This window comes from Acomys minous, assembly GCF_964271855.1.
Source record: "Acomys minous genome assembly, chromosome: 9".
Taxonomy (NCBI): domain Eukaryota; kingdom Metazoa; phylum Chordata; class Mammalia; order Rodentia; family Muridae; genus Acomys; species Acomys minous.
The window spans coordinates 95,610,206-95,624,497 of record NC_140490.1 but is presented as its reverse complement, the minus strand read 5'-3'; the positions used below and the strand labels follow the sequence as shown (position 1 = coordinate 95,624,497).

The 14,292-nt window shown below is 41.0% G+C and overlaps 2 protein-coding genes across 6 annotated transcripts in view; both read left to right on the top strand.

Annotated features, from left to right (window-relative positions):
* Positions 1 to 10,133, top strand: part of NEDD1 (NEDD1 gamma-tubulin ring complex targeting factor) — a 52,869-nt gene extending 42,736 nt beyond the window's left edge. For 4 of the 5 annotated variants that reach the window (XM_084796155.1, XM_084796154.1, XM_084796153.1 and 1 more), the window contains exon 15: positions 197 to 1,773. In XM_084796155.1, coding sequence (XP_084652281.1) covers positions 197 to 301 — 105 coding nt within the window. In that variant the 3' untranslated portion in view covers positions 302 to 1,773. Of the gene's footprint in view, positions 1 to 196; positions 1,774 to 2,158; positions 2,330 to 7,804; positions 7,939 to 10,006 lie in introns of those variants that run through there. The other variant, XR_014781998.1, reaches the window with a different exon arrangement.
* Positions 10,134 to 10,905: 772 nt separating this feature from the next.
* LOC311605533 (uncharacterized protein) overlaps positions 10,906 to 14,292 on the top strand; it is a 77,139-nt gene continuing 73,752 nt past the window's right edge. Inside the window, exons 1-2 of the mRNA XM_084796157.1 lie at positions 10,906 to 10,998; positions 11,701 to 11,873. The gene's annotated coding sequence lies outside the window, so the exon portion shown is untranslated. The remainder of the gene's footprint in view (positions 10,999 to 11,700; positions 11,874 to 14,292) is intronic.

Genomic DNA, 14,292 nt, shown 5'->3' with positions numbered 1-14,292 from the left:
TGATAAATTCCCAAAAGTGTGACCGTAAACTTGCAGATATTTCATTTCTCTAGTAATCTTCGTGGTTAAGTCCAAGAAATACCATTTAGCTAGTTAATTGAGGGTAAAAGAAGTGACAGTGCAACATGTGTAAAACCCAGTTTGCTGGGTAGTGTGAAAAGCCAGGCATTTATAAAGCATTTCCCCTCTTTTCCAGAATGAAATGCACTCTTTGCTGGAAAGATACTCGGTGAATGAAGGCTTAGTGGCTGAAATCGAAAGACTGCGAGAAGAAAACAAAAGACTCCGGGCCCACTTCTAAAGACCCAGAATGCCTTAAGTTTTTATCAGTTGGGAGGTCTCTGGCAACTAACAATGACACAGAGTCACATTGTTCTCATGGCCTTGAGCATGGATTTTGCAGCACGGACTATTCCATCTCTGTCAGACATACTTATATTTTTATATTAGAACTGAGTGGATACCATCTTTCCAGTGGGAAAGTCAACAGGAACTTCATTTTCTGACTGCCTTAGCTATACACTAAGTGCCCTTTTCCTAAGAGAAAAAGATGTGCATATAAGGATAGGTTTATGTTTTGTAAATGACTTTTTTAAACAGATATATTTTTGAAGGACAAATTGTATTCCAAATTTTTTTAGGTAGCCAATGTTTAAAACCTTGGTATACCTTCTATTTTATGAAGAAATACTTTTAAAGTGGCGATTGGATTTTTTCATGCTACTGTTTAATAATTGTTTTGTTAACGTGATGACATCAGGTATGACTTATTTATTGCTTGTATGTGTAACACATTTTGAAGTTTTGAGTTGTCCAGATACACAGCACCTTTGCTCTGGTTATCTAACTTTACATAGGAAAGACTTTAAGGGGTTTGGAAGACTCAAGGGCTATACATCTGCTGCTTTTCTAATGAATTAATGATGTGTAAAATCATACTATTTGGTTTTAATTACCATGGCTCTACTTATGATCAATGAGAATTTCTTATAAGATACTAAATATTACAGTATTGTTGCCATGTTTTTTCCTCACAAGTGAAAGGCATAGATTATTTCTTCTGTGTTTATACGTACATATATTATAGTGTGCTGTGGACCACATTTTCTGTCGTTAGCCTTACCATAGTATTATTCATAAAGGTTTATCATGCAAAGAATTTACACGTTGGCAGTGCTAGGCATGCTCATCTGCCTACTGTGCTCCACACTTTTGATCGGGTTGTATTGGGGGGGCTACTTACCCGTTTGTTTATATTCCTGTTGCCTCTTGCCCAAAGATTTCAACTGTGTACTTTGTATATAGGTCTTCTCCTCAATATTGCTTTCCAAGATCAAAATATTTACTAAAATGTAGCTTAGTTTGCTAACTCTATGGGTTTCTAAAGTGATGGAAAGTGAAAGGATGTATTTAACAAATATAAACCTATGAATAATTATCTCCAAAGGTGGGACAGGAATAAGACTTTTTTGTGTGACTCAGAAAATCTCTTTGCATATCAAGTTGCTGTCTTGGCAAATATGGCGGCATTATGACTTGTAACAAGTTTTCTTATATGTCACTCAAACAATGTTAGAATGCAAAATTACTTTGTCTATATACTATATTTTAATCTGTTAATATTTTCCTACTTCCTTTTTTCTATAGGTGTATATATTATGTATTAAAAGGGGTCTGATAAAACAATTTAGTAATTTTATGTGTATAGGTAAAACAGTTGTCATGGATTTAAATGATGAGTACGATAAATAAATTTTTGTATTCAAAACAGTCTGAACTTGAACTCTTTGTCTCTAGCTGAAATGGAATAATAAGGATTGGATTTAGCTTCCCACTAGAAATTTGACAACAAAAGACAATTGTTACTAACATGGAGAGACAAAGCAGTTACTATGTAGTAGACATTGGGCACCACAGCAGTGTCGTCCCTGAGAGAGAGACTCAGAGTACTCAGGGTTACAGGTAACAGCAAATTTCTTAAAAGCAGCAGCTACAGAAAATTGAAAATAGAAGTTGAAGGAAAAGGGCGGGGAAGAAAAAAGGAGGTCATGGCAGAGCATCTTCAAAGTTCTGAAGGTGGAACTCCAATTCAAATTTATACCCAGTGAAAATATTTTCCAAAAATGAAAATAAAATAAAACTTTCTTTTTTCTTCCAGACCTAAAAAGGCTAAAAGAGTTCTCTACAAGGAGAAGGAGCTACAGGAAATGTCCAAGAAGGACTTACTGTCCGAAAGGGTACCACATCTAAGTTGTAACTGCACAAAGCAGTAAAGACCCAAAATATTAACGAATAAAGACACTTCCCACTTTAAAAATACTATTCAAAGGTAAGCGTAAAATGTTATCTTGTTAACCAAGGTAAAGTGGACATGGGCTATGATCAAGGTTGGGAGGATGCAATGAAGAAGTCTCCTGTCCTGAGTTGCTCACACACACTAACTGAAACAGGCTGCGATGAGAAACACTTGTCAGCTGCCGTGGAAAAATGTTAATTATAACTAGCAAACTAGTGAAAGTGATAAAACAACAAAATGGGATAGGATCTGGGAACGGTTATATGTGTAGTCACACATGCATGAGGGCCACAGTTGGCATCTCAAGACCCAGGGAAATCTGCAGGGTACATCTGTAATACTGTTGAACCTACTGTGGGGTGAGGCAGATGCAGGAGGACCCCAGAGGCCTATGGGCCAGCTGGACTGGCATACACTGTGACAAACTAAAGACCTCCCTGCCTCAAACAGTCTGGAAGTGAAGACTGACCCTCATGATTGCCTTCTGACCTCTGCCTGGGGGCTGTGGCACGTACATTGCTACACTAGGAAACACGCGCGCGCGCACACACACACACACATCCAAAAAGGTAGTGAAAGATAAGTGTGAGACAGAAAACAAACAGCAAGGTGGGAGATTTAAACAGACATACCTAGAATTACATCGACTCGTCCAAGGTGCTTTTATAATCAGATTGAATCTTGAAGACAATCCAACTGTACGGAACATAAATTTAAACATGACTATATAAACTGTTTGAAAAATAAAGTTGGCAGTACACTGAACTGAATGAAAGTGAAGATGAGGTTCAGGAAAGAAGGCTTGATGGTTAGGAGAGCACAGTGCTTTTCCAGATGGCGTAGACTGGGTGGTTCACAGCTCCCTGTGAGTCCAGCTCCAGAGTTTGACAGTCGCTTCTCGTCTCTTTCAACCATTCTCTTTCCCTTTTTCTGTCCCTCTTCCTGTTTCCCTTTTCCTCTCATCTTTTCTTCTTAAATAAAAATAAAAATTGTGGAAACCACACTGCATAGTATTTCTAGAGGAATGTATAACATCAAAAGCTTATTTTAGAAAAGTAAAGACTCCTATTTCAGTGACCTTACCTTCTACCTGCAAGTAGGAAAAATGTATGCCCGAAAGGAAGAGAAGGGGGGGGGGGGGAGAAGGGGGAGGATGCAGTGGAAAACAATCAATTGGGGGAAAATAGTAAAGCTAACAGCTAATTCTTAGCAATAAAACTGATAAGCCACCAGCCACACTACTGAGAAAAACAGACATAAGTGAGCAATATTGGGAGGGAAAGAAATCATCTACAAGTATTTCTGACCAAAACAGAGCAAAAGCAAAGTAACAAATCCAAAAAACAAAGACAAACCAAATTTGAAAACTAATGAAGTCTTTCAAGTACTTTTATAATAATATTTATTATGCGTACAGTGCTCCGCCTGCATGTACACCTGCAGGGCAGAAGAGGGCATCAGATCACATTATAGATGGTAGAGGTTAAGAGCACTGACTGGGCTTCTAGAGGTCATGAGTTCAATTCCCAGCGACCACATGGTGGCTCACAACCATCTATGAGATCTAGTGCCCTCTTTTGGCCTGCAGGTATACATGCAGGAGGAATGCTGTATACATAATAGATAAATAATCTTAAAAAGAAAAGAAATGTGTTTATTTTTGCCATGTGTGGTGGGCGCATTGCTTTTAATCCCAGCACTTGGGAGTCAGAGGCAGGCAGATTGCTGTGAGTTTGAGGCCAGCCTGGTCTACAAAGCGAGTCTAGGACAGCCATTGCTACACAGAGAAACCCTGTCTCAAAAAACAAAACAATAAAACAAGCAAAAAAAAAAAAAAAAAACAGGTGCAAGTAAATTTACAAAAGTCTCATTTCTATGTAAGTAGCAATTAATGAGAAAATTAAATGTCACTTAGCATAGAAATGTGAGCTAGTGAGGGATAGATTTAATAAAAGGCCTGTACATTGTATTCTCCAGTGAGAAGGTAAACTTTAATAGTGTGGCATGCACACTAGGGCTTGACAGTTTCAGTACTATGAAATATCAGTTTTCACATTGACATGTATTCAACAGAATGGCAGTAAGTGTGTTGCCAATCTTTTTAGATAGCATGTGAGAAACTACCTTTACATTTTTGAAATAGAAAATATTTGAATAACCAAACAATATCCTGTTAAAAATAGGATATTGGTGTTTATATTTTCATAATTTCTTGTTAAAAGGTACAACTAGCCCAGGTAACAGATAAGTGCAGACATAGTCACATCAATATGCTACAATAAAGTCCAAAAGTAGATTCTCACACTGGTACACACACTCATCCATATGTTATGGGGAGCCCACAAGAGATGACACAAGTTTATAGCCAATTGAGTCTTTGTTGCAATGTAGTGTAGTGTAGTGTAGGCTGGGAATACACTCAGGTACTTAAGATCACACTTGGGGTATTTGGGACCCAAGTGAAGCACTGGGCATTTAGAGTAAGGGGTTTTAAAAGCAAAAATCATATCTTGACATCCTGTTTGGCAGCTGTAGGATGAGGTTTTGTACAAGCAAGCAGTTTAACAGAAGCTAAGATATGCATCTAGCTGAGGGGGTTGGGGTGAGGTTGCTCAAGCAGACAGACTTACAAAAGCTAACATAAGTTAGCTGGAGCGTCTTGACCTTGGATTCCTAAAATAGAGTTGGATAATTTTCCATAGGGCTTCCCTACAAGGAGATCAAATTTTAGTAAAATGTAAAATGGCCTCAGCAAGCATACAAGATCGAATCTTAGCATTTTCTTGCCCTGTCATACCTATCCATCAACTGACTTTTGACATAAAAATATAAACCAATAGAGAAAGTTTATACTTGGTTTGTTTTGTTGGAATAAGTGGATATCTGGAATAAAAATTGTGAAATATACCTTGTACTATATAAAAGTTAACTAAAATAGATCAAACTGTGTGCAAAATTTAATTAAGGGTCTAGAAGACATCAGATAAAAATCTTGAGCTCAGTTTTTTATATATCGACAAATAAAACCTTGAGAGAAAAATTGCTAACTTGGACTTGAGCAACAATTGATATGCTCTTCAAAAAAATACTCTGAGATTCAAAAGACATGGCATGATGGGAAAGTGCCATTTAGTGTCTTGCACTCCAGACATATGAAGGAATCTCTGTAGAAAGCAATGTAAGTTTTGAGATGGGCAAATGATTTAGATAGGCACTTTGACAGTGATGATGGTAAGGCTTCAAGCGTGTCCGTGGGAAAGCTATATAATCTCAGTCTTCAGAGAAATTCAGACCAAGCCAGAAGATGCCACTGCACACTCATTTAAACACTGGGAGCTTAAAACAAAACAAACCCCAGCTTTTTCCTGGGTTGGTGTCTTAGTTAGGGTTTCTACCGCTGTGAAGAGACCATGACCACGGTGACTCTTAGCAGAAAAACAAAAAAACCATTTAATTGGGAATGGCTTGTAGTTTCAGGGGTTTAGTTCATTATCATGGCAGGAAGCATGTCAGCATGCAGGCAGACATGGTGCTGGAGAAGGAGCCGAGAGTTCTGCACCTTGATCCACAGGCAGCAGAAGACTGTCACATTGGGTGTATCTTCAGCGTAAGAGACCTCAAAGCCTCCCCCACTTCCTCTGATAAGGCCACACCCACTCCAACAAGGCCACACCCCCTAATAGTGCCACTTCTTACTGGCCCAGTATTCAAACGCATGGGTCTAGGGGGGCCATTCCTATTCAAACCACCATAGTTGGTAAGGAAGAGGAACAACTGTGAGTTTTACACACTTGAAGAATGCAAAATGGTACAGTCCTTCTAGGGGACATTTTAACAGTTCCTCACGCCATCCATCACTCACGGGCCTCGGCCATTCTACTCCAGACACTTAAACAGAACTTGCACAGGAACGGTCACAGCAGCTCTTGTAGTATCCCAAATCTGGAAGCCATCCAGACACTTGTCAGCGAGGAAATGAATAAGCAAATCACAGTAGATGTAATGGAGTCCATGAAGCTATAGGAAGCGAAGAACTCTAATGTACAGTGATGCGGATTAGCCACAAAATCTATCCATCGAAACCAGTGCTATGTGGTAAACTGCAGCTCTAGAAAATGCAATCGATGCTTGTGGACAGTAGGGAGTGGGGTCAGAGAAGGGTGCCTAAGGGTCACAGGGAGACTCCTGTCACTGGTGACTGCACTGTTTGGGTGTTGATGATAGAAGCACTCAGGCCAATATTTTCCAAATTACATGCTTCTGATAGGATTATTTACTTTAATATCAACTTCCCCAACTTGTTTTTAAGACAAGGTCTACATAGCCCAGGATGGCCTCAAGCTCCATATGTAGCTGAGATTGACTTTGAACTTTTGATCCTCCTGTCTTTACTCTCCCCTGAGTGCCACCAAAAGAGGGGACACTTCTAATGTATGGCATAGGTAGGTTGAAGTGACTTATTCCTACCCCTCACGCTGTTAATATTGTTTAAAATATGGAATATATCTATATATCTGACATCAGCTTAGCACTAGGAACTTAGCAGCTTTTCTATTACTATTAATACTCTGACAAAAGTAACAAGGGAGAAAGAGCTTACTCGGCTATAAAATTCCAGGTCACAATCTGTCATTGCAGGCAAGCAAGATGGCTGGGACTAGAAGCAGTCAGTCACACCCACAGTACAGAGCAGAAAGAGAATGCATGCATGCATACCTAGTAGTGCTCAACTTACTCTTTCCTCTTTATCCAATCAAGGGCCCAGCCCAAGAGGTGATGTTGACCACATTCGAGATGAGTCTTTGCACCTCTGTTGGCCCAAATAAGAAAGTCCTTCATAGGCATGCCCAGAGGCCATCCTTTTCTAGCCTCGAGACTCCTTTCCTACCTGATCCCATGTTGTGTCATGTTTACAGAGCTAACTGCCCCAGCATATAGGAGGAGAGTCATCAGTACTGAGCCTGTCAGTATCATATGCAGACCAAGGCTACAGATACTAGTTAACTAGAACTGTAAAAATGTGCAATGGTAGGGCAAACACATCCACTGAGAATTCCCATAGTTTTGGTTTTATAGTAAATGAAGCCAGTGAAATAGTGGAGTTTACCTGGGATGAAATGTATTTTTCTTGTTTCTTAAAAAAAATAAATAAAATAATTTTTTTTAGTAGCATTTTGGTGGCTGCTTTGACGTGTTTAAAATTTTAACTTAGCTGTTTGACAGTTTCTAGTTAATCAACTTTAACCACCCTAATGTTTTTATCTCACCTCATACACACCTATCTATCAGTGATTATTTGTTGATGAGCTGAGTGTTTGGAGTACAGTGAATTAGAAATTTTATATGAGGCTGATTTGTTTTTCTAGGTGATTCAGATGGTTGTCATTTATACTTGTACAGTTTCCTTGATAAACGACAAATCATTATGGAGAAAAATGAAACTGTCAAGAAGAGTTTTCTGTTTTCCTTCTTTTGTTTGTTCACTCTAGTCGTTTATTTTTGCGACAGGCTGGACTTAGACATGGGACCCTCTTCCTTCAGCCTCCTGAAATCTTAGATTACAACCTTCCTGGTCATGGGTCAGTGTCTGCTCAACAGGCAAAATTCAAGTGTGGTTTGCAGAACTCATCAGGGAAATACAGGCAAGGAATAAGAAATAAAGGTTGTAGTCAAGTATTTTTGTTTTTGTTTCTGTTTTGTGTGTGTGTGTGTGTGTGTGTGTATGTGTGTGTGTGTTATGTGCATGTGGAGGTCAGAGTAGACTTTGGTATCGTCCTTTATTACTCTGTGCCATATTGTTTTGTGGACAGGCTCGCTCACTGAGCTTGGAGCCCTCTGATTGGCTAGATTGGCTAGTCGGTGAGCCCCTGGCATCCTCCTGCCTCTGCCTCCCAGAGCTGAGGTTATGGGCATGCAGAGGCATGCTCAGCCTTTTATATGGGTGCTAGGAATGCAAACTCAGGCCCCCGTGCTTGCACAGTCATCACTTTACAGACTGAGCCGTCAGATTTTTTTCCCTCATTTCTTCAGTGCCTGGCATTATGGATCATGACACTTGTTAAAGGATGGCAAGAGAGTATGCATTTCATGGAAATAACACTTACTAGTTTAGTTATTCTGTAAATTGTGATGTTGCTACTTTTACCATTCAGAAAGTATTTAAATGGAAATATATCATTATATGCTCAACCTGAGCTTGAACTATGATTTCACGCTATCAGAAAATGCCAGCTATAAAGAGTAATTATGATGTTTGACCAACTATTGGAATGGGTTACTCACATAGTACTATTTCCCACCCCACCCCCATTTTCCAGCAGAAATATGCCAGGAAAACTATCTGAAATTGTCTAGACTTATGGCTTTGAGTTTGAAAACCACAGCATCTCTTCTAGCAATTTATAGGATCCATTTCAGAAATTACAGAGCCTTTTGGTGGAGGGATAGTTTTGTTGTCCTTGTTTCAAAGGCTAGGTCCTTCCTAAAGTGCGCCCGGGTGCTTCACCGCCATTTAAGGCTATCCAACTCACTTTATATGTCATGATGCCCAAACCACTAGTGTTTATCACACGGAACTCTCCAGCAGTAGGGAAGAGGCAAAGGTAGCACATGTGCTTAGCTATGTCATCCCAGCCCAGGTGTGCAGGCCCCATGCTCACAGCTGCAGAATATGGCACTGGTCATGCCAGCCCAGGTGTGCGGGCCCTATCTCACAGCTGCAGAATATGGCACTGGTCATCCCATCCCAGGTGTGCAGTCCCCATCTCACAGCTGCAGAATATGGCACTGGTCAGCCCAGCCCAGGTGTGCAGGCCCCGTCTCACAGCTGCAGAATATGGCACTGGTCATGCCAGCCCAGGTGTGCGGGCCCTATCTCACAGCTGCAGAATATGGCACTGGTCATCCCATCCCAGGTGTGCAGGCCCCATCTCACAGCTGCAGAATATGGCCCTGGCCATCTCAACCCAGGTGTGTGGGCCCCATCTCGCAGCTGCAGAATATGGCACTGGGGCAGATGGCAGGGCAGCCCAGCTGCTCTTTTCATTTGAAACACCGAAGCTCAAGTAAATCCACTTTAATACAACTCAACAAGAGCTGTCTAAAAGTCTCCTCTGCCCACAGGGGCAGTGACTAAGGCATCTTTTGTCCCCACTTCCCTGGACTGCGGTGGTGGAGGAAGTGGAAGCCAGGCAGGCAGGAGGCACAAACAGTCTTTACTGGGCTCACAGCAGGAGTCCGTGGGTCTCTGAGGCCCTCTGTGAACTGGCTGGTGTTCTCTGCATTCTTTTCTGCCTGTTTCTGTAGCCTCAAGAGCTGCTGCTTCTGTCTTGACGGTTTCCTTGGTGCATGGCATACAGAATGCTTTTCAGAATTATGTAAAACATAAACACCACTCTTGCTTACTTGCCTGTGTCCTCTGAACTCAAAATTACTCCTACTGTTCTATAACTTTTATATTTACTTTGCCTTTATGAAACAAGTTGCCAGACACACCCACCTTTAACTTTCTACTCCAAGTATTATTTTTCAGTGCATTATGCAAGCATAGTTTTTTTGACCATGAAACCTTAGGTCACAGTACATTTCTATAGTTGATTCAAACTTTGATGTAATGATAAGCCACAAAAGTGGTTTTTATATGTAAAGGTGTTGATAAGTCATGTTGTCTTTATTGTGCCATTTTTACAAAAATCTTTACTTGTCTATTAGGAGCTGATGGAGAATTGAAAATCCATGCCTTAGGATTTATAGAGATGTGCAAATACACAGCTGAAGTCGTCAGAACAATTCACCTTTACTTTTTTTCCTAAAGATTTTGCTGCAATAGTCATTAAAGGTAATTTAATATTTATGTGCTTAAGTTTGGAAATGTCCCATGTTAATTTGTGCATACACACATATGTGTTTGGGTTATGCATACGTGTTTGTGTGAAAGTGTGTACATGTGCACACGGCGGCCGGAAGTGGACATTGGGATCTTCCTTAGTTGCACGCCCATCGTTTTATTTTATCTTGAGATGAACTTCCTCACTGAACCAGGAGCTCACCAGTTTGGCTAGACTGATGGTCCCTAAGCTCTAGGGTTTTTACTGTCTCCACCCTACAGCACTGGCAGGTAGGCATGTGCCACCATGTCTGGCTGTTACTTGGATGTTTGTGTTTGGGTAGCAAACACTTTTCCCATTGAGCCATCTCGCTGACCCTTCCACCTTAGCGTTAAGGTGCCAAGATTGTATGCTCCAGGCTGGGAAAAGGAAATGGAAGTGCCTGGATTTGGGAAAGGAGGCCCTTTATCCTCACAAGCTGCCTGCTTGGTGTAGAACCCCATCCATGTCGCAACTGAGTTTTCACATTGTCCTGCTCTTTGTTGTCTCCTTTTTAATGTTGCCAGAATTATTTGTTAGCCAACATGCTAGAACTGCCTGGTATTATTATCTACTTCATGTTTTCATTTTCAGCTGTCACCAACAGCGCCTTACCGTCTCTTATTTTATTGATCTCTTTTAACATGTCCCTTTTATTGCTTCTTAAAAATCAGAAATTATTGCTCATCATAAACCCAATTACTGACTTATGCTCCAGACCAGCAGCCTAAAATCTTTTCATTCAGCTAATCCTGACTGGGTAAACCTTTCAGAGACCACCAGGAATAAGCCTATAGTGAACACGTTCATCAGGCCCATGGCCATGAGGATGCACAGGTGCGTCTCCGTAAGGGTGTAGGAGGTTGTAGATTGATTGAACTTGGGGCCTCACATATGCTAGACAAGCACTGGGTCCATGGGATATCGCTCAGGCCTGAGAAAGTTTTTGTTTTTGTTGTTTGCTTAAGTGAAGTTTGTTCTTGTGCCAGGAAACCTTAGAGCAGTGGTTCTCAACCTGTGGGTTGTGACCCCTCTGGAGGTCTCATGTCTACTGGCTTGTGTACCAGATATTTACTTTATGGTTCATAACAGTAGCAAAATTACAGTAATGAAGTAGCAATGAAAATAACTTTCATAGTTGAGGGGTCCCTGCCATGTAAGGAACCGGATTAACTGGTCACAGGATTAGGAAGGTTGAGAGCCATTGTATTAGAAGTTTTAAGAAAGCAAGCGTTGAGTGATCTCAGCAAGATAGATGGACAAAAAGCCCATGAGCAGAACCTTCCTTCCTGCACATGAACCAGAATTAATAACCCAGAGGTCAAATGCCTTCTGAGAAATCCACTAACTGGCTCTTATACTGCAGGAGAAAAGGAACCAACCTGATTAAAATCACGTGGGGGTGGTATGATGACACTCCATAGAGCCCTTCCTCAAGCCCTCCCTGTGTGTTTGGGGTGACAGGCTAACTCTTGATTCTTTCCTTGGGAACAGAGAGTTATAACATACAACATGCACATCTGCTGTTCTGTCCTTTAGTGGCAACTCTGCGGCCGACTGGTTTCTGGTGTTCTCGTATCCGACTCAAGCGGCTACTTTTCCTAAGTTCAAGCAAAAACATGGTAAACGGCAGGAGAAAACTGTCCATAAATATAACTTCGCAGTTATAGGTCAATACATAGACCCACAGAAGAAGCCCGTAGTATTGAAAGGTAAATCATTTTTGAATCTGGCATTGGATCTTTAGGAGCATAAGAAGTAATTATAATGTCCTAGTTAAGCAAGATGAATAAGCTCGGGGGACCTGTGCATTGCACCTGTTGTCAACAGTGATCTATTGTACGCTCGCAGCTTGTTAATAGGGTAGGGCTCATACTAACTGTCCTCATCACGGTAAAACTAAATTGAAAACTTACAAATCTATGACATTGGGCTGGGGTTATAGGTCAGAGTATTTACCTGGCTTGTGTGAGACCCTAGGCTTGACCACCCCTCACACACGCACACCCACACACCCCTACAACTAATCTGTGGGATCGATTCGTAGTACCAAAAGGGAGATTGGCAACCAGGAAGATGACTCGGTAGGTAAAAGAGTTTGCACACAAGCAGCAGGCTCTTAGTGCAAGTCCCTAGAACCCATGTAAAAGCTGGGGATGGAGCACAGACATCTGTAATCCTCACAGATCCCACATGGGAGATAGACACAGGGGAATCCCCGGACGCTTGAGGGTCAGCTGGGCTGCCGTACACAGTAGAAAAGCAACAAAGAGTCCCTGTCGCAAATGAAGTGCAAGGTGAGGCTCAACAACCGAGTTTGTCCTCAAATCTCCACACAGATGTACACACACACACACACACACACACACACACACACACACACACGTGCACATGTGAGCATGCACACACACACAGATGTACACAAACACACACACACACACACGTGCACATGTGAGCATGCACACACTCACACACAGATGCACACACACATGGAAACTTGTGTCATTATTGTAAAAAGTGTTAAGTGTAAGGTGTAGAATCTTTATAAGTGAATGCATGTATTAAATGTAACATTATAATTAAGTAGTTAAGATGATTTATATAGCTACATTCATGACTACAAAGAATACATCAGGAAGTGAGGAAGAAACAAAAATCGTAACTGCAGAAACACAATGGAAGAGGCCTAAGGAGGAAAGGGAAATCAGAGTAAAGGTACAAGAAATGCATAAAGGAATTAACAAGGGGCCACGTTAAGGTCTAACCTATAGTAACTTTAAATACAAATGTGCTAAACATACCAACTAAATGCAGTTGTTTGGCTTAATAAACAAACAAAGTGTGTGTGTGCATACGAGAGAGCGTAGCTATATCTGGGCATGCCCAGGCTGAACATGAGGGGATGACATGATGCCTCATGCAAGTGAGCTTCTGAAGAGACTCAGTGAGCACACACACAATAGGCTTGAATAAGGCTATCAAGGGACAACAATCAAATAATAAATGAGTTACTCAGATTTTACAGAAGTGTTTTATATTTATGTGTATATGTACATACCTGAGTGCGCGAGTGCACACACACACACACACACACACACACACACACGGCCTTAGTTCTAGAATGGACTATTAAGTTAATGGAGCTAAGTTTATCAAGTCTTAGATTTTATAAGATGTAGGGAAAACCCTTGTAAGCGTTGAAAGGGTGACTCAAATTTAACATTGACCAAATGGTACTGTACTGCTGAGCTACTCTGAATTTGTGCAAAGGGTCCTCTTATGATAAACTGTCCAGCCCTGACATCAGATTGCTGTCAGGTTGGTTGAGCCGAGAGTCCTCGGCATCTCCTTCCTCTTAAGGAGCAGCGGTGCTCTAAACTTGGCCGATGATAACGTGTGTTGTGCTAGGAGGCCAAGCAGTCAAGGTTTCAATGATGAACAGTCTGGCTGGATCCAAAGGTTTATAGACATAATGGCTGGAGAGCACAGTTAAATAACCCACACTCTAGCTTAGTACGAAACTTAACGATTTCCTGCAGGTATGGTGGCCTCAGGCAGGTTGCGACCCGAGGGTCTCATATATACAGTCTTTAGCACGGAAGGGTGTACATGCTTTGGGGAGTCTATCGGAATATTTCACATGTGGCAGTAAAGATCTCATCTGAATTCTGGGGTCCAAGGCCAAAAGAGCACTAGGGACATTTCTGAAGTCAGGGTTTCACTTTTCAGCCTGAGTGTTGGCATATAGGTGTGTTGTTTGTGAAACCTATTATAAAACTACAGACCTTTGAATAATTCCCTTTGATTCTTGGGGTTAATTGTGGTAAATACCTACAAAAAAAAAAAAGATAGGACGACAGAATAGGTGGTTCAGATGGGAAACAATAGTAAGCTAGTATATTTCAACTAAAATGTATTAGTAACAACACTTAATATGCAAAGAAGCCATAGGCCAGTTAAAACAATTAGCATACAAAACACAAGGTAAGTTCTGGTTACAAGATTTACATTTTGAAATATTGGGTGGCAGGAAGAATGGAAAATGAAAGAACGGAAGAAGGTATGAAAAACCAGCATAAATGTGACACTACTAATGTGCTAGTCTCATTTCTGTTGCTGTGATAAAAAATT